This window comes from Pyxicephalus adspersus, chromosome 9 (assembly GCF_032062135.1).
Source record: "Pyxicephalus adspersus chromosome 9, UCB_Pads_2.0, whole genome shotgun sequence".
Lineage (NCBI taxonomy): Eukaryota > Metazoa > Chordata > Amphibia > Anura > Pyxicephalidae > Pyxicephalus > Pyxicephalus adspersus.
This window is the reverse complement of record NC_092866.1, coordinates 2,962,382-2,983,427: the sequence shown is the minus strand read 5'-3', so window position 1 is coordinate 2,983,427 and position 21,046 is coordinate 2,962,382. Positions and strand designations below refer to the sequence as shown.

At 42.4% G+C, this 21,046-nt stretch overlaps 1 protein-coding gene across 2 annotated transcripts in view; it reads left to right on the top strand.

Annotated features, from left to right (window-relative positions):
* USP10 (ubiquitin specific peptidase 10) overlaps positions 1-9,947 on the top strand; it is a 34,902-nt gene extending 24,955 nt beyond the window's left edge. For both annotated transcript variants that reach the window (XM_072421795.1, XM_072421796.1), the window contains exons 12-14: positions 4,752-4,896; positions 6,110-6,175; positions 7,054-9,947. In XM_072421795.1, the coding sequence (XP_072277896.1) occupies positions 4,752-4,896; positions 6,110-6,175; positions 7,054-7,241 (399 nt within the window). In that variant the 3' untranslated portion in view covers positions 7,242-9,947. The remainder of the gene's footprint in view (positions 1-4,751; positions 4,897-6,109; positions 6,176-7,053) is intronic.
* The last annotated feature ends 11,099 nt before the right edge of the window (positions 9,948-21,046 follow it).

The following is a 21,046-nucleotide window of genomic DNA, read 5'->3' as shown; positions in this document are numbered from 1 at the left end:
CCCCCCATCAGACCCATGGGCTTCCATAAAAGACGTGTGCAATCCTGAAACATCTAGCAGCGTGGTGCATTAAAGTGCCCAGTGTCAGAATGGTCACATTTATGGGTGTTTAACATGTTTTTTTTTCCCCTACATATCCCTGCACGCATATTTTAGATCGCTGGGCACCCTCCACCCCTTAACTAGAAGTTCAGGTTCATAGCTGGCTGCACTTGCTAGTTTGGGGACTGGTTATCTAGTGCTGCAGATGTGCCAGTGCCACCAGTCTCCCAACAGTCCCCTTGTGCAGATATTACTGCTGCACACAGACTTCTGTTTCAGGGAGTGTCTGTCACATAGCAGTGACTTGGATTCTCTAAAACAGATTCTGCCTCTTGTAAAACTGAAGAACAAGATTTAGGACTAAAGCATCGCATGATCGCAGCTTTTGGTGTGCCAAAATGACGTTTAGATAGTATGTGAGCATCCCCTGTAATCCTGGTGCATTAGCTTTGTTGTACAGCATAATATATTTAATCGGTGCAAGGGTTAAATGGCAGCCTGGCTCGGGGGAATAAAATAAAAAAATCCTTGGCGAGTTTTGCCTCCGGCTGTTTGAAGGTCGCAGCAGCTGTGGGCGTAACCTTCAGCGCCAAGTTCCTTGCGATTTCTGCATGTAAGGATTTGGTTGCAAACCTGTCATTTTTGGTATTCTCAAAGAGAACCACTGTTCAATTAAGGGTTTAGGAGGGACGGGCTGTTTGGTTTATCTACCAGTGGCTGTGTCTGGTTTTTATTTTGATGTCTGGACTGGGAGTAAAAAAATAAATTAAAAAAAAAAAAAAAAAGCACAATAATTAGCTTGAGTCGACACAAGAGACGGGGTGAATCCTGGCGTCACCTCCTGACATTTAGGCGGTTGGTCATTTACGGTCAAATGGTTTCCAAGTCACACAGTAAGCCGGGCCGGCAGGACACTGACTGGTTTGAAGATGACGGGATTAACATCGTTGGTTATATTGATACAAAGACGTGTAAATATCACAGGCATTTGCTAGACGGAAAGAAAATACGTTTTACACAGGTCTACTGCTTAAACCAGACTACTGCAAACACCTCGCTGCTGGCTTATCCCTATTTCTTAATATTAAAGCAGAACCTGCACCTCCCTCAACAAAATAATGTGCGTTACTCTAGGTGTCAACCTGGATAAAGATACATACATGCCCAACTAATCCGGCATTGTCCTCGTCCCACCTTCCTCTGCCGTAGGTCCCACCCTGCGCTGCCATTTTTATCGGGAGCCAGCTGTGTCTTCCTGCTGCTCGCAGGGTTGCTACCCCTGAAGTGACGCGAGATCTCGCGTTGGCAAAGGCAGATATCAGACGGTGTACTTTTTGCCATGGAGTCCGAGCGAAATGTTACAGCTTCCTGGAATATGTGAGTGATGTAGGGATATCCTGCCCAGGACACAGGAGGAGAAAAACAAAAACTTCCCCATTGCTTAAGTGAGAGGGATGCTGCGGGATGATTAAAGCTTAACTTTAAAGTTCAACTTTTAAGTTTGTATGGTCAGGTCAGTCATTATTGCAGAAAGTGAATGAAGGGTGTAGGCATCCCATCGGCGGGTTTAGTTCCGCTTTCAGCGCTTAATAATGCCCATACAGCTTTTGTATATGTTTTTGTGACCTTTTAAGCCAAGATTTGTGGCAGAGAAAAGTTAGAATAGAAAAACAAAGCTTCCTAAATTGCTCCCTAATTCATGTTAGTGGGGCGTTTGGAAGTATTAATCAACCAATAGAAAAAAAGAGAAAATGAAATCTACCAAACATGGATATTAGGATGACCGAAAAGCACTGAAACCGCAGAAGAGGTGAATACCTACACGAGGTTATGGCTTCAGCTTTTTCAGTGGATGGGAAGGGAATCCTTGATGGTCTCCTATTTCACAGAACAAAAAGTTATGGGGAAAAGCCGAGAACAATAAACTCCAATGGGGAATGACTCAGCTTGACCTCGTGGTGATTGCTGTGGAAATTGGGACGATTGCTGTGAATATTTAGGACGGAAGAATTTTTTTTTTTTCTTTTATCCTGCCACGCATTCACATTTTTATTCATCCAGTTCAATTTTAAAGGTGCGCACACCCCGCCCATTATGAAAGCATTAAAAAAGAATTAAAATATTTACAAATTTGTGATCAGGCCGGGCTTTATTGCAGTAAGGGGCAGGCTATGTCCCTTCTGCAATAGGCATTGTCTGCCTGATAGCTGGCTTCAACATCAAGATAGCTGAACTGCGCATGGGCAGTGTTGCTTGCCTAGGATATCCGGTACATCCCGGCGTCCCCAGCGTTTGCTGGAACTGAATGAATTCTCACATGGGAGTAACGTCATACCAGCCCGGCCAGTCAGGCTTGCAGAAGAAAGATGGCGCATCCGATCGAACATGGACAACTGAGTATAACTACCAAGGTATTTGCAAACCCATTGAAAGGAAATTTTGCTGCACCTCCACAATGGTTGGTTCTGTACTCTATATTCTAAGTTTATTTAGGTCACAGAGCATCCTAGAACCCCTGGTTAGGAAGGGGTTAACCAGGCTGATAGTGGGGTACAGACGTAATATTGCAGGGAGGAATGTTGCAGTTTCCTTTATGTTTTGGATTCATGGAATTCTGGAGATGTCTCACAGAAGAAGCCCAATCCAAGATAGGGAATTCAGAAAGTTCCAGTTTCTATAAACAAACTCGGTGTGCTTTTTCACAGTATGTCTTGGATTGTGTGCCAGTGTTAACGTCGATGTGGTAATGAACAGGAGCCGGCGTATTGAAAACAAAGATAAAGCTGCTGTGTGTGTGGAAGCCGGCAGATTCTTTTACTGATTGTTTAAAGAGAACTTAGCTAACATTTTTTTTTTTTTTTTTTTTAAGTTAAAGCGATTAAATCAGAGTACCTGCTGGGGATTCTGGGATATTAAGAATAAATAATTACTTTGTGTATGTAAACCTTAACCATGGAATTCTTATTGGCTGCAATATGGCCTCTTACATATACCAATAACAAAATACTTTTGATACTATAGGCTGATAATTGTAATAATTTCACATTAGTTTCGTTGATCTTTGCTCCCTCTGAGGACTACAGAACATCTCTATCTTTATGTGATGGGAATATGTTCGGTGTTAGGGTAATAATCGGCTCCTATATTTTGTAAGCTGCACTGTATTTGTGATCATAGGTTGGGTTTATCTTGGGTTGTAGAGTAAATGAGAGGAGGTGCCATAAGACTTTTCAGATTACTTCTTGGCAGAACCTCAAGTAAATGTCATACAAGAAAAGAAACACAAGTAAACACAGGTACACATGTAATAAACACACACTGAGTTGTCTTCTGTAGCCCAGACCCCGGAGCATGCAGTCTATATCTTCGCGAACGCACTGATCAATATTATAAAAAAAAAAATTCTCAACTCCTCAGCCCTGGCGAATTGGCCGCCCTCCAGCTCTAGTAACCAGCCGAGCAAGAAAAGTCAATTTTAGATAGATATATTTGTTTGCGGAAACCAGTAATTTTATTGGCCTTGTCAGACACTTCTGGTCCCTGGCTGCAGACAAGTGCCTTACCCGACATCATATTAACTCTTATTATTGTAGCTAAACACAAGCCACCACTTGGAGCCCATTCCAGCTTCTTCTTCCAAGGCTGAGCATTCCTAACGTCTGCGGCCTGTCTGGGTTGGTCTCCTTGTCTGCAGCTTTGCACATCTCTAAGCTTGCCTCAGTGCAGGTTGTTCATAAGGCAGGTTCTCTTAAATAATTAAAAAATCTAGAGTGTTGGGTTAAGGCAGTGTGTTTTTTTTCCTGATACATGCTTGCAGTTACTCTTAATATTTAGCTATTTTAGGAACAATTGTCTAGCACAACTCCTTTATTCTTTGCATGCCATAGCCCTTTTCTCTTCTTCCAGCAGTGTTTAATTACTGTGTATGCTGCCCCAGCTCCTCTGCACCGACTTTAACCTTGATCCATAACCCCTCAAGTAGCTGCCAGGGAAGTAAAGGGGGGGGGGGGAATACTATAGTGTTTTTCAACCAGGGTTCCTCCAGAGGTTGCTAGTAGTTCTTTGAGCAATTTGTTCCTCATGTCAGACTAAGTGACACCAATGATCTTGTTGGCTATCTGTAAGGGTGACATTCTTCCCAATGGCCAGCAATGTAAGGGGAATTCTTCCCACACTAATATACTGTGATCTGTGGATATAGTAAATATAGAAGGGGTTCACTGAGACCTGAAAGTTATTTTAAAACTTTATAGAAGGGGTTCATAAATGGTATTCAAATGATCCCCCCCCCCTCTTCCCACTGACCATCATAATAATGTACTGTGAGTTGTGAATATAGTAATGAGAAAAGCAGTTCTCTGAGACCTGAAACTTATTTCAATATTTCCTCCATGATAAAAATGCTGGGAAACACTGATCACTTAAGTGATAGCTTTAAGTCTCCTGGGGTTGCAGACATCTCATCCTACATGTCTGTATTACCCGAAGTAGTGCTCAGAGGTTATTGCAAAGGAGATTAAAATAAATAAAATTAAGATAGATAAAATTCTGCATCCTAGAAATTTCCTTATCCTAGCAGCCTGTTGTTCTTGCACCTAGCTGTTTTTAAAAATTTCACTTTTGTGATTGACGCAGGTATAATTTTGCATTAACTGTTGATAGTTGGCTCGTCTTGTCCTTGTTCTGACATCTCCTCTTCTTCCTCCTAGGTGGAAATCAGTCGGAGGGTGACCCTGGAGGAGCTGCCTCCTGTCCTCGTCCTGCATCTTAAACGATTTGTTTTCGAAAAGACTGGCGGCTGCCAGAAGCTGGTAAAAAATATTGAATACCCTGTGGATCTGGAAATTAGTAAAGGTGAGGAAAGGGGGTGAAAAAAAGGCAAATCCACACCTAGTGCCCTCCCTTAACAAGTATGCAAATGGTATTCTCACTTTTCTATCCTCAGGCCCTTGTTCAGCGTCTTGGTTTCAAAACTATTAGGCTAGTATCCGTGTTCTGCCCGGCGCCTTTTACCAGGGTGCACCACCGGCACTTTTCAGTAACAAGTTGGCTGTTTTTGGGTGGTTACTGAGCGCAATTTAGGGCCCATCACCCTACTTAAAAACAAATTTGCAGAGAATACTGCTAGTATAGTGGCCGGTCACCTTGCAATCTTAGATGATCATAAATGTTCTATATAAGGGGTTAATCTATTTATAGCTGTATATATGCAGTGTGCGATGTAATGCACTGCTGGTCACGGGGGATATAAAGTAAGATTGGGTCATACCACTGCTGTTCCAATTGCTGTTCTCCTTCCTAGAAAGGAACTATATCTGAGGATCTGCAGTGCAAGTATCTCCCTGCTTCAGCTTTATCCATTTTGTGCTTCCTTCTCTATTGCTCCTGCTTGATCACTACCCCACCAGATGACGAGATCTGGGGACAACAGGAGGAAGCAAAACCGTGCTTCTCTGCCAACATGGCTGCCTACAAAGACACATGAACAAAACAGAACAAGGCATGCTAATCAATAATGGGAAACAAATCAGCTGCAGGGAGACTGCAGGCAATACAGGTGATTAGATTTTTGGGCACAGCTTTTAGAGTTCAGGTCTTCTTGTCACTCCTTAGTCAGAGTTCTCCCTGGCCCCTTTTAGCTGAGCGCACCACCCTAGCACTTTTCAGTAACCACCCGGCTGGTTTTTGGGTGATTACTGAAGAGTTAGGTCACAATACAGGGGCTGCCACCAACCTACAGCTTCTTCCCACCCAGCTTAAAAAAAATTCCGGGGAAAATACTGTCAAGAGTTGTCCCTGATGACAGACCTGCAGATAATGAAAGAAAATCTGTATTGCTGGCTTTAAGTTGCCCATCCACCATAATGCAATATAGTTGAAATCAGAAAATGTTTCTTACAGGATAAATTAAAGTAGTGTGATTATCTTTAAAGTTCTAGAAGCCTTTGCCATATGGGCAAATGTACATCACACCCCCCCCTAATGTCTTTCATATGATATTGTGTTATGGTACGATAGGTGTTCATGAAGGAATATTCTAACTTGTTTTCCTTTGTACCTCCTCTAGATTTGCTTTCTCCTGGAGTAAAAAGCAAGATTTTCAAAGGCCAAAGGACCTACAGGCTCTTTGCAGGTGAGTGGCTCCAGTGGGTCTTATATATGCTATTACTTTCCAAACGCATACATATACTCTGGCAAAATAGTTATTTACAATAGCATTTTACACTTTTTTTTTTTTTTAAATGCAATTCCAGTGCTGGTCTTTATATGTACAAATATGACCCATCAATTCCTTCATTTTGGTGTGAGGGCCAGAGAGCTGAGATAACACAATGCACGGTCTGCTGTGTAGTTTATTAGTAATAGAAAGAGATCTATCTTTCATATGCAACCCCTATTTTATTGTACAGCGCTGCATTATATGTTAGTGCTATATAAATCCTGTTTATTAATAATTGTAATAGAATATGAAACGGCATCGTCCCCTAAAATCCTTTTCAATTGCAAAATTTTAATAGCATTTTAAAAAATAAAAGGGTCCATAGTAATGTGAAAGGAAATTCAGAACCTTATGCTTGTGTTCAATGGTGGCTGCTATTATGAGGCTTTTTCCTATAGTAATGTCAGTTCCTAGTTAAGCTTCAGGAAAATAAATGACCCGATATAAGGATTTAGATCTCCTTGGGTTCTGTCCCCGTATTTTAAAGCTGCCCTTTTGGGATAGACAGACCGGTGCATTAATCTCATTCCAATGTCTATGATGGACTCTTCTTTAGAATTCAGTCCTCAGCTCAGCAGTTTGCAGATAAGGATTTAGACCCCACACAGCCCTTTTATTCCGTACTCCGTAAGCGCTAAAAGTGAACTTTATTGAGCATAGACTAGAAGAACCTCTAATAAAATGGTTGCCTTTTAGAAAAGTAAGCATGGAGACTATAATATATTTGTAACTTCTTAATGTGTTGCTGTTCTTGCACCCTCTCAATTGTATTTTTTTAAATCTTTTTTTAGTTGTGTATCACCACGGAAACAGCGCCACCGGTGGCCACTACACTACAGACGTCTTCCAGATCGGTCTCAACGGCTGGCTGCGTATCGATGACCAGACCGTCAAAGTGATAAACCAGTTCCAGGTGGTGAAACAGACTGTGGAGCGCACGGCCTACCTCCTGTATTACCGCCGCGTAGACCTGCTGTGAAAAATCTGCTTGCCGCTGTGTGAGCTGCCGCGCGCAAGACTCCTGCTTCATAGACACACGAATCACCTCTGTCCTATTTTTTTTTTCACTTCCTTTTAACTCTCTACTCTTTTTTTCGAGTGATCTTCCCTCTTCTTCCGCTTTCCTTACGACTTTGCTTCCTTCTCTTAAAAATTTTAGAGTAGATTAGAAGTAAAGGTTGAATCTGACTCACTTTGCTGCGTCCTTACCGAGCGATTTATGGTGGGTGGGGGGCGGCAAAGGGTAAATTCCTTCCCGAAAATGAGGATATATTCTAAGCACACATGTGACTTGCAAAAACGCACATTAAGTCCAATCTCCGATTTAAAAAAAAAAAAAAAAAAAAACAAACCTCTTATTGTTGGGGTGAGGATGGTTATTGAATTCTCAGTTTGTTTTGTGTCAATGCTGGGGAGAGTAGAGAGAACCTTTCTGCTGTCTCCACCTGGCCGGGAAAGGGAAATCTCTACAATGGAGATGTGGCATTAGGAGTATTCAACTTTCTCTATGCTATGCTCCATAAATGAAAAATTGCAATCTGTCAGATGGCCAGAGATGGAAATTAAAGCTCATCTTGGAAAGCCTGTTTTGAGAACCTATAGAGGAGTCCATCAGCAGGTTGTTTAGCCAATCCATAACCGCAAATGTCACTAACCCTAAAAATTCGCCTTTACTATGATGTCCAAAGAGGCAGCAAATTCTGTCTGGGAAATCAGATTTGTGCCTGCTTGTTATGTTCACATTTCACAAGAAGCTTCACCATTGTTTAGAGCAATGGGACAAAAGAAGTTTGTACAAATTGTTGTCTCTATAGAGAAAAGCCTCCTTTTCCTGGCTGCCATAGGCTATGATGGGGCTCACTCTGCTTGCTCCATTCTGGTACAATTGTTTCAGCCCTGTCTACAATTTGGTGGAATAAAAGTAATTATGGAAGGGGAAACGTCCTGAAATGGAACTGTGGGCATGGGGTGGATAGACATGTTCTCTCCCTGGCTTCCATGGAATCAGTAGGGAATGTCATCCTTCTACCAACAAGTACTCAGGGGGTGCTGGACCCAAATTTAAGCTACTCAACATATTCAGAGATTTGGCTGGAAGGAAGATGACAATTTTTGCCCAAACTGAGGCATACTGTTGTATTTATCTTCTGTCACAGCCTGTCCTTACCTTTACAGCAAGCCCTTGTCCAGAGTTTCATGTTGGGCACCTTAAATAAGCACACCTTACCACGTAGGTGGCATTTGAGGTTTAAGTTTCAATTTAATTCCATGAACTCCATGCCAGCCAAGGAGACAAACCAGTGTATTTATTTGTTTGGGCTGCCCCTGTATTGTTACATATGAAGAATGATAATGGATGGATAACATCGGGGTTATATTGGGGTAGGCTGAGCTTCCAGCTGGTCTTTGCACAGCTGGATTATTACCAGCCATCAATATCATCCATAGGCCGCGGCCTATATTCATGTACAAACTTCCATTGCTGCAATATATTAGAGCAGAGTTTTTGGTGCATTTGTTAGAGCTAGGAAAAAGCTACAGTTTGCATTAATGGATTTTCCCTCTGTCACCTGACCAGAGAATTATCTTCCCATCATGGACATAAAACTGTTAAAATTTCAATCCTCCTCCACCAAAACCAAATCTCACGTTTTCCTTTGCTGTTCTGCTATTTATAAAAGTAACCAGTAAACCCCTAATACACCCCAAGGTAAGGCTTAGGAGGGGTTTTATGGAAACGGCATTATGTCAATCTTCTGTCACCAGATGCAATTTTACCAGAGCCAGAAGTTTAACTGGGGCGATTTGGTAAATTTTTGAAGCGGCAGCTTACGGCTGGACACCAAACCCCTTCACGAGTGACGTTCAGCGATTTGCTGCTACAGTTCTGGGATAGGCCCACGGAGAAGGTCTTCTGATTCCTATTAATAAAGAGAATAGATATTTTTTTGTTATTTTATTATTTTTGTTTTTTATTAGCGTCTAGGGTAGAAGTGGCTGCGTCGCCTTTGGGCAACCCTCCACGCTTCGCCAAAGACTAAACGCACCAGCATTCAATCTTGTACACGTGAATACAATAAATTCCTAGAATCCCCTTCCAGCAGACCCCACACTCCTTCCAATCATCTTCCCTTCAACGTTTCACAGTCCGCTTTTTAGATCGCTGAATCGTTAAATAAAATTATCGCAATGACTAGGCAAAAAAAAAAAAGTAATTGTAAAGCTTTTTTTCAGTGATGCTGGGTGCCTCATAGGAACAAATAAATGTGAGGTGTTATTAGGTTTTAACTCCCTCCCTGCTGGACAGCGGCAGCCTTTTTAAATCTGAAACGCAAACTCCAGCAGCCGACGGCTTTAAAACCAATTGCAGGCAAAAAAAAAAACAAAAAAAAAAATTACCAAAAAAAAAAAAAAGCGATGAAATTAAAGTATAGATGAGTGATGCAACTTTACTGCCACACCACAGAAACAATCCCCCTCCCCTCCCCAAGGCGTCTGTGTACACCAGATCAGTGAACGACAAAAAGAGCAAACAAGACGATCGCTTTATTCTTCCAGTCCGCTTCGTTTTAATTTTGCTGTCTTCGCTCTCCTATAATGTTCAGTTCCTAATTGTACACAGTTTAGTGATATTTAGGAGTACAAGGTTGTCGCTCATCAATAAAGTCACTAAGTTGGTTTAAAAGGAGACTGTTGTGAGATTTGTGTTGTGCGTCGGGCACCGCCAGCAATGTGGTTTCGATGGGCGCGTTATTAGATTACTTCAGAGCCGCATTTAAAGGGTCAGTTGTTGAAATATAATTTCCATGGACGATTTAACTTAATAAGGGAGAAGGAGCGGGTTCTCTTGCAGGATGATGACTGGTTTATTAAAGGGTTAGAAAGAAAGTTCATGCAAAATACAATTTATAAGCCCCGTTCTCCCCATGATCTTTTAGCTGGGTGCACCTCCCGGGATTATTTAGTAACCATATGGCTGTTTTTGGGTGGTTATTGATAAGTTGGGTCACAATACATGTGCTGCTACCCACCTACAGCTTCTTCGCACCCAGCTTAAAATCAATTCTGGGTTGAACACTGATAATGCAGCAAAATGAATAATAAGGAAAGTTTCTTCTGTTAGCAGCTCCTTGATGTGGTGCTGCCAATACTTGGTGGACCATAGTGTGAGAAGGCTTTAAACCCTATTGGTACTTCCATGTTATGTACACAGTCCATTAAGAACACATGCAAAGCTTTGTTTTTATAGCAGCCTGAAAAAGTCTGACCACTGTCAGCATGCTGTAGAAAAAAAAACTGTTCTGTGTTTGGAAGCAGTGGACCTTTTGCTGCAGTCTGTCTCCATCCTTGCAAATGCAAGCTTATTCTGCATGATAATTTGGAGACTTCTGGATCTGAATCAGTAGGGGCTTATCGGACCTCTACAGCGATGTCAGTGCTTCCCCAAATAAAATGAGGGTCCTTTACAGCCTGCTTTTTCTGATTACTGCCTGTTCCAGTGACTGTTTAAAAAGGTGATTTTTACACCTATTTAATGTACAGGGCTGTGTAATATGTTAGCACTATATAAATACTGTTTAATAATAATTGGAATTTATTAAATATGATCTCCATCTTTTAACAAGTGGCAATCAATCCATAAGCCACAAGCAAAGCCATTGATCGATATGCTGGTTATTGGCAAATTATTGAATCCACACCATCGGTGTGTGATTGGAGAAGTAGTTTGGACTGATATAAGGAGGGTCAGGGAAGAAAGGAGGAGGTTAACAGGCCATAAATTGTATAATGTAAGTATTCCCCTCAGTACAAGGCAGGTATGTTTTTTGGCATCACAAATTGCATAGGAAAAATGACACAAGTAGCCTCATGAAGTTGTATATCGGTGTATTCAAGAGGATATAACAATAACTTGAGTTACAGTTACAACAATCTGATTAATTTGTGTATCCAAGCAACAGCAGACACAAGGTGTACAATACAAGGTGTACAAGTCCTTGAGCTTCCATTTCTTTCATTAAGTGACAAAGGTGTATTGTATTTAAAAATATCAGTCCTATTGGTCTCAATGCTGCCGCGTTTCGCCTTATATTGGCTTCCTCAGAGGATTGGCAAGATGTATAGATGATCCACAGAGATACAGCAGGATGGAAGAATTTTCTTTGTCAGGTAAAAAAGTTAATTACCCTTAATTGGAAGTAGGGTATTTACCTGGATGGCCTAGGTAAGTGTGGACCTTACTTGGAGGGGATTCCTGTAGTGTGTACGCTCAGGTGAGGCCTGGGCGCATGCCCGGGAAAGACCCAGCGGACTCCCTGGGTCCGCTGGGCTAGAAAAATATTAAGTTAGAAAGAAAAAGCTAAAGGGAATTGTACATTTCCCCTTTGTTTTGGAAGTTTGTTATAGTGGTCCTAAAGAGGCACCCGGCACATCCGGGTCATAGGTTGCAAGCAGCATTTGTGTCTGTGTATATATAGTATGTGTATGTATAAACCATTTCACTTATCTAATATAAAGTGTTACGTGAAACATCAAAGGTGTATTGTATGGAGAATTTCAGTTCTATTGGTCGCAATCCTGACTCGTTTCGCCTTGTATTGGCTTGCTGCAGGAGAGCATATACAGATTATTATGTAAAAGACGCACCACTGTCCGAATGCCTGCACCTGTAGGGTTTAGGACACCTTTCAAAAGTTTTGTATTGCAAAAGTGGTGGTATTGTTCTACAGATGTGTTATACTACAGATGTGGCATCACTTTTCATTCTTATAAATTTCCAGCCATACACCATCTATTCACCTTTTTTCTGCCTCTGCTACTTGTAAGGATTCAAGTACAGCAGGATCCTTGGTGCTCGCCTTCATTGGCTTTGGACACTTCTGGCCATCCCTCACCAGCTCTCGGGGTTTTGTATTTAGATTGCATTAGGTAAAATAAGGAATAAGTTAGACACATGAGGGACATTATCACTGCAAAGGATGACCTCTGCTTCCTCTTCAGTAAAGGTTCCAGAACTGCTTGCACCTTGCCAATGTGCCTATGCATGCATTGTGTTATCTGTATGTGCCTGGGAACAATTCGTTAATTGGGTTCCTCCTAAACTCTGCTGGGTCTAGCCAGGTCTCCTGCATTGCGGCTGAGAAAAGCTGAAAAGCTTTCAGGCCCATTTCACCTGATTTATGAGAGCCTGTATGGCCTAAAAGGACCCTTCTATTGTTCCAATTCACCCAGTTCCTTTCTGACTCCAGTCTATTAAAGCCCCCAGGACCATAAAGACCATTACAAAGTTTTCGTTGGCATTGAAAACACCTGGCCACTGCACCGACCCCACCTGAATACATATGGACTTGTTCCACTTCAGTAAGGATATTGGCAAAATTATTGTGGACTCATTCACCCCAACAAGAAAAAAAACAATGGAAATAGAGGACCTTTCTTCCTTTATGGACCTGGAAGTTGGAAACCCTCCTTTAGCATAAAGTTATCCCTTGTGGGCCCTTCCCATCCCCTCATTCTGGCTGTGACTCGTGACTTCCCCCATTCTGGCTGTGACTCGTATTGTAAAATGGTCAAAATTTGGAAAAGTGATTTCCTTACTGTGTCCGCGATCCATCTGTGATGAAACATATGAAGCAAATGGTTGGTCAGAGCCTGCTGGAACCTTCTCCATTTTTTTCTCTTTTTGCCAAAATACGTGTAGAGCCCTCTCATTAAGGTGTTGGTCTTGTTGCAGACTTACCTTCTATGGATTACCTGGCCCATGTGATCTTTAAGGGTCCATGTCTGTTAGGACTGGCCCTTTGCTATTATTAATAATGTCGCTGGACAGAGGATTCGCCGTTTTCCGAGGAAGGAAGGAAAGTCTAAGTTTCCCTATTTGATTATTCTTACACTGTCCGGGTTCATCTTTCAAACTGATTGGTAAATGTTTGTAGACACCTGCACAGTCTGCTTGGTACAAGGAATGAAAATCCATGGCTCCTAACCTTTTCTCCTCTCCTTGTTAAGGTTCCCCTTACTATACCCTGTGTGTGCTTTCTGGGTTTTCGGCCCTCAGCCATCTGTTTCACAGATTTGGGAGCTGTCACCGGCTCCTCTGTTCTCAGGTTCTTTAACTCCGACCAGGTGAATGTTTCTTCTGACGCTGGCTCCAGGCATGAGGTCCCTCAGGCGGCTCCTGAACTGCAGGCGGCCATGATCCTCTGGTGTTCTTTTGTGCCTGTTGGCACAACTCGGATGATTTGCTTTTGGATATCTTGGAGGTAAATGATTTTTTGTGTTGCTCCATGCATGGGGGACATCCATTTCAGGAAGTGATGTCCCCACTCTGTTATATAATATACCGGAAGTGACATCACCGATCTCCAGATGTTGTATAATCAGGAAGTGACATCACAGATCCCCAGATGTTGTCTAATATACAGGAAGTGACATCATGGCTCCCCAGATACAAGTTCTATACAGGAGGTGACATCACAGCTCTTTAGATATCAGTTATATATTACGCAGGATGCGACATCACGGCTCTTGAAATAAGTTATATAATATAGAGGAAGTGACATCACAGCTCTCGAGATATAGGTTGTGTAATATACAGGAAGTGACATTGCTGCTTTCGAGATACAAGTTGTATATTATACAGGAAGTTACATCACTGCTCTCAAGATATCATTTAAATAATACGCAGGAAGTGACTCATGGCTATTGAGATATGTTATATATTATACAGGAAATTACAGCACAGCTCTCCAGATCTAAGTTTTATATTTTACAGGAAGTGAAATCACAGCTCTTGAGATATGTTATATAATATACAGGATGTGACATCATTGCTTACCAGATCTATGTTGCATAATATACAGGAAGTGACATCACCGGCCCCAAGATAAAAGTAAAATAAACGTGATGTCAGTGTTCTCCAGCTATACAATTTATTAGATATCACGTCCCTCTTAAAACCGTTTTATTTTTGCCCTGGCAGAGCTTTGATAACCCCCCCACTCCATGCAGTCAAACCAAGACATGAGTTTTGGATTTAGATTTAAATTTTATAGTTTTTTGAGTGATTTAATTTTATAACTGTAACGGCGCTGTGTAAGAGGATCTCTCAGGTTGTTCCAGAAGACCGGCCCATTGGACTTTTTTTTATATTAATGGAAACCCCCTTTAAAGGTTTATTCTTCCTTGCAGATGGGCTGAAACCGCAGCATGAAAGGTGCCAGGGACTCTTTAAGGAAATGTAAAATAATTCCACTTACTGTAACTTTCACAAAGTGAGGAGTCATGGTTTTGGCAAAGCTTGCTCGCGGTTCTCCTTGTCGCCCCAATTTCAACCCTGTTACTAAAAGACTGAAACGTTTGACATCAGTCTGGTGCCAGTGACGCCTCATCCCCCGCCAGCTCCTCTCACCCGCTCTGTGCCAATGATAACACCCAGACTTCCTCCAGAAACTATAAGTTCCAGAATGCCCTGCTATGGGGAGTTGGGAAGACCACAAATGGCTATAAAGGGGTACTACATGTCATAGCAACTAATTAGTATTACAGCCAAGGATTTGTTTTTGTTTTTTTAGTTTTACAAACAATGCATATTCTTCCTGTGGCTGCATTCTCAGTGATGTCACTGGTCTCTAGTGATTGGATAGGCTGCATTCTCAGTGATGTCACTGGTCTCTAGTGATTGGATAGACTGCATTCTCAGTGATGTCACTGGTCTCTAGTGATTGGATAGGCTGCATTCTCAGTGATGTCACTGGTCTCTAGTGTTTGAGCCACAAAGCTGACCGGTCTCCCTGTACGAATGTTGCAATTTTGTAATTTTCCTGCGGTTGGGAGCGGATCCAGTGGATGTGATCTGTGCTAATGAGGAACATAACCACACAACGTGGCCAGGTTGTTGTTGTGTAATCCAGCGTTGTGCTAATCCCGCGCATGGACAGAAGTGCCTGCTTATCACTCGCAGTGCCTTCTGATCTCCCCCTCTGTGTTTTGGGCAGATATTTGGTTTTCTTGGACGCTGCAGAGATATCTGCAGCTAATTATAGCAAATTGCTGAGGGGGATTGCAGATGTGCCAGGAGCTGCTGAAAGGAAGGCTGACGGTATGAAATATTGGCAAAGGGGAAATTTGGATAGAAACCCAAAAACTATAGCAATTAGGGAGCTCTGTGCAGTTTAATGTATAGGGCCACCAACAACTCAGGTATATGTGTGACCTAGTGGGCAGAGTCAGTTCTGACTTTTTTTCCTAGCCCTGTTTATGTCCACATTAAAGTTTTGTATGTCCCGCCCACATGTATGTAACCCCGCCCCTGAGGAGTATACCAATCAAGCATTGTGCTGTACAGAAACTCCATGTGAGGATGGAGGGGGCCACTTGTATTGGGCACAACAGGTATACAGATCCGGGACACCATCACAATGGGCACAACAGGTGTTAACGGTCTTAAATCTGTTTCACTCATCTCATTATTGAGTGAATGGGTCCAGTATTCACTCTACATTCACTGACTCATGCTGCAGGTGTCGCTCTGTGTGCAGGAAATGCACTTTGCTCAGTTTTGGGATGGACCCGGCCCCCTTGGCTCGTCTATTTTCCATCTTGCTGACCTCCTAGAGGTCGGCCTTCTCTTCCCAAGAAATCTCAGCTCAACTTCAAAGTGGAATATTTTGCTCTTTGATATAATTTATAGTTTTATCTGCTGCTTGTTTATTTATTTATTTTTTTTTTGTTTCTTTGAAAATCCAAATGAAACCGTTCTTCTCCCAGAGGCCGGCCTTGCGCTTCCCATGGCCTGTAGCCCGCGGGGTGTAAGATGGCGACGGTCCCTGACACCCTACAAAACCATGCGTGCATTCGCTAAAATGCGACCAAAGGCTTAATAGCACAAGAGTGGCAGGAAAAAATTGGGTCAAAGGTAAATCAGCTGCAGACCTCATACTACCGCAATAAAAACTGCAGTCACCGTGTTCATTATTGCAGAAGGGCCAGGCGCTGTCCCTTTTCCAATACAGCATCTGCCAGCTATTCATTTCCTTTTAAATGCTGAGCTGCACCTGTGCAGGAATTACGTCATCCCGGCCAAGCTGATCAAGATGACCAAAAACTAAAGAGAAGAAAAAGACGACGGTACCCCTGACAGAACAAGGACTGGAAAGGCTGATATAGTTAATAAAGTTCATTAATGAAGGACCTGCATGGTCGCATTTTTTAAAGTAAGGCTTTATTTCTATTTTTGGGACCTCCTGGGTTCCCAGCTCTACTTCTTTGCAGCACCATGGATATTGCAATGGTTTGGGGTTGCAGCCTAACCTTCCCTGCACAATATTGCAATCAGGAATGCAGCTCATGGTGCGTGATAGTTGTTGCATGGCGTACACTGCAGAAGGAGCATTGGAAACCTTTATTATAGCGCTCTGTGTCTGCGGTGGTCTATCTGCAGTGTAACTGGACAGCAATGCAAAGGATGATGCGCAGGTCTGCAGGATTGATGGCAGCTAAACTCTGCAGATGATGCAAGAAAGACTGAAAGGAAGTCAGAGTGCTAACTATGGAGTCTGCATAGGATTCACCCAAGTTTTACCCCACAATTCAAACTTTTACATTGTGTTTAATTATAAACTGTATGAATCATTGTTAAAAGTGGATTCACACATTTTTTTAAGGAATCCCGTGTGAGAAAGTGAATGTTGGGTGAAAGCATTCATAAATAGATCCTGATGTTTAAAAGGCTCAATGCAATTCCACCAGGCCCCCTGGGTACAACATGAACATTTGTCAGCTGATAAAGTTTGGAAATCATAAAAGATACAAAAACAGTGACACCATGATCTCTATAGGGAATCTGACATTCACTCAATCATTCCCTAGTGGGAATATTCCCATGTATGTCAATGGCAGGCAATGGCAGATTCACTGTTTTATACATAGAGCCTGATAAGTATGAATCTTTAAAAAAAGAATAATAAAGAATGAGTAAACAATAATTAGAGTTTTGGAGCTGGGGCAGCACATACAATGGCAGTATTCCGTGCAGGCGTCACACCGAGTCTCACACACTCGCAGGATTCTCCCCCTGCAGATGCCGCAGTCGTTGTTCCCACGAAATCCCCACAATTACCCGGCCACAAGTGACCGTCTGACAGACACACAGAAACCTCAGCGCTCAGCATGGATTTCCAGCTAAAAAAAACAATTTAACCCTCAAAAATGTGTCACTGCATGGGGAATGTCAGGCGGAGGCTTCCTTAAAGGGGAAACCAGGAGCGTGTCATGTACAGCACAGCTTACAGTGTACGCAATATACAGCACAGCATTCATTATACATTCATCAGAAGTATGTACAGCACAGCTTTCACAGTATGGAGATCATCAATATAAGATGTACAGATCCTAATGTATGCAATGTACAGCACATCATTCATAATACAGTGATCAGGAGTGTGTAATGTACAGCACAGCCTAAAGATCACAGTGTATGCAACATACAGCACAGCATTCATATTACAGTGATCAGGAGTATATGATGTACAGCACAGTTTAAATAATACAAATAATACAATGTACAGCGCATCATTCATTATACATTGATCAGACGTGGGTGATGAACAGCACAGCTTTCACAGTATGGAGATCGTCAGTATATGATGTACAGCACAGCATACAGATCACAGTAAATGCAATATACAGCACAGCATCCATAGTACAGGGATCAGGAGTATATGATGTACAGCACAGCTTATAGATTCCAGTGTATGCAATGTACAGCACAGCATTCATAGTACAGAGTTCAGTGATCATAAGTGTGTAATGTATAGCCCAGCTTACAGATAACGGTGATCGTGAGAATATAGTAAGCAGGAGTATGTAATGTACAGCACAGCTACAGAGTCACTTATCATGATTATGTATTGTACAACACAGCATTCCGAGTAAAGAGATCAGGAACATGTAACATACATCACAAGTTACAGAGTACAGTGATCAGGAGTCTGCATAGTCAGCATTCACAGTTCTGTAATTAGGAATATGTCATGTACAGCATAGCTTGCAAAATTGAACAGTAGCGTGTAATGTACAGCACAGCTTTCACAATACAGTGATCAGAATAATGTAATGTACAGCACAACCTTCTCAGTATAGAGATCATGAGTGATGTACCTAACAGCTTACCAATTACAGTGATTGTGAGAATGTATTGTACAAAACAGCTTATGGAATATAGTAAGCAGGAGTATGTAATGTACAGCACAGCTACAGAGTCACTGGTCAGGAGTATGCATTGTACAACACAGCATTCAGAGTACAGTGATATTCCAGGAGTATGCAATATACAGCACACATTACAGGGCCATCAGGAGTGTGTAATGTACAGCACAGCACAGTGAGTGGAATAATGTACAGCACAGCACAGTGAGCGGAATAATGTACTGTACAGCACAGCTTGCAGAATACAGTGATCAGGATAATCATTCTAATCTACCCATAGCATGCACAGGTCAGAAATATGTCATGTACAACACAGCACCCAGTCTGATGTAGTGGTCTGATTATATTACCATCAGCATTTGGCATCAGCGAGGCAACATTCACCCCTGACTATGGGGTGAGCAGGAATTGCCCCCCATGCATTGGTGTCACTGGAACCCCCCAAGATGTGGTGGCATTAGGATGAGATGTGATTATTGGTGCCAGACGATAAGCAGTAAAATGAGAATTCCCCCTTTTGCATTGGGGTCGGTGGAATGGCTCCTCACCCCCTTTGTAATGGCATCGGATTGGCCGGCCCCCAAGCCCCGCCCCTGGGGAGATAAAGTGAGAAAAGAAAATACTTTTTTTAATGATGATTTTAAGTTTTTGAAGGGCCCCTGAAGGTTCCAGAATCTCCATTTAGTTGTTCTGTATCTGCTTTCTTCTTTTGTTCTCACTTTGGCCAGATTCACATTTTTCATTTTGTCCAACGCATTTCGACATCTCGCAAAGCCCAAACATTGATTTCAGGTAATTGGGATTCTTTTATCCTGGGAGAGTTACAATGTTCCCAAACAACAGATGAATGGGCCCATAGCGCATGATGCTTCTCCTCCGTCATGTCCTGACCCTGGACTGTCCTGTACAGAGAGGGGTAAGTACACAGTGCCCCCCCACCCCCAACTACACCCCTCCCCCGCAAGGACATCATACCTGCTAATGATTAGGGAATGTCTCCCAGGATAATGATGATCATTAGACTCCATGTGGCCTTCTCTTGCATCCTTGTCTTAATGAGATATAAGATTTATTTCGGTTGGTGGGGGGCAGTGCAGACCGGCGCCATTGTTTGGGCATAACTGAAATAACTGCGACCGCATTCCTCCTTTCATCTCAACCGCAAACAATTCTGCAGATCTCAGCTAAATCTTCATCCTATTGTTCTGTCCGGTGGAATTCCGCTCATGATACAGACAGTGACACAGGAAGCGGAGAGGACCCTGCCCTGAAGAGCTTACAATCTAGGAGGGGGGGCATGGGTGGACATAGTGGAGGCTTTGTACCTTTCTCAGCCACAAGGGGCCCCCTAGATGCCCCAAGCACAGGGCTACATCCGCCACCATGAGGACACCTATCTAAGGAGATTTTTTCTCTGGAGAGATTCTCTCTCACTTCCTTATGTGTCCCTGGCACAGGAAGTAAATGAAAATCTCCCTAGCTGCTTCTATCTATAACATTTTTTCTAAAAAAATGGCTATTATTTTTTTTTTTTTGCATTTACTAGGATAAATCCAGTTACACAGGCAGGGGGATGTAAGCAGGTGAAAATTTTTTATTAACCTAAATTTATTTAAAGAACATTGGCGATCCCTTTATTGAGGGACAGGTGAGAATGTACACCTCAGATGGGGGTCGCTCAGTGCCCCCCTCCCACTGTAGTCGCTCTCCGGATGAACTCACTTGCGTCCCAATAAATACAACAAGCTAAAGATACAGCGATAAGACAGATAATTGAATTTCCTTTTATCTGTAGCTGAGGAGCTCTGAGGGTTCTGGCTTTGCTTTATTGAGGCGGCAGATAAACATTTCCAGAAATCATCAAATTTACAAATCATTGTCATCTGCTGGCAATGGGATACAATGTATCCAATGGGGAGGATGGGGCGCCGTCTGGTGGCCATTCCCTGTCACTGCACCCTCCTTTATATTCAATGTAAAGGAATTTACAGATACTTAACCCTTTGTGTGCCAGGCCCCAGCCCAGGCTACAGAAATGTGGATTTGTAGAATCATGAAATAGAAACCCAATTACTAAAATCTATATGTATTGATATAGCGCCAACATAGTAAGCAGCGCTGTACAATAAACGACAGAGAGATACAGACACTGACAAAGGAGAAGGAGAGGACCCTGTCCAGAAGAGCTTACAATCTAATGTTGTTTGCAGGATTTCATACTGTGATCTCTGTGAGAGGTTAGACATCACACCTAACATGAACAAATATATCTCTTTGCCAAAGACTGTTCCCAGGAGCTGACACTCTACAGAATGATGAGGAGCTTCTTCCCAGGAGCTGACACTCTACTAGGTAAAAGGAAGTCTGATCCTAGGAGCTGACACTTACTGGGTGAAGTATATTGGGAAACCTGTTCCTAGGAGCTTGCACTCTACCAGGTGAAGGTAAGTCTGACACTGTATTGGGTGAAGTATGATGAGGAGCTTGTACCCAAGAGCTGACACTCTACAGAATGAATTGAATACAAAATAATGGGGAGCCTGTTCCTAGGAGCTGACACTCTACCAGGTGAAGCGA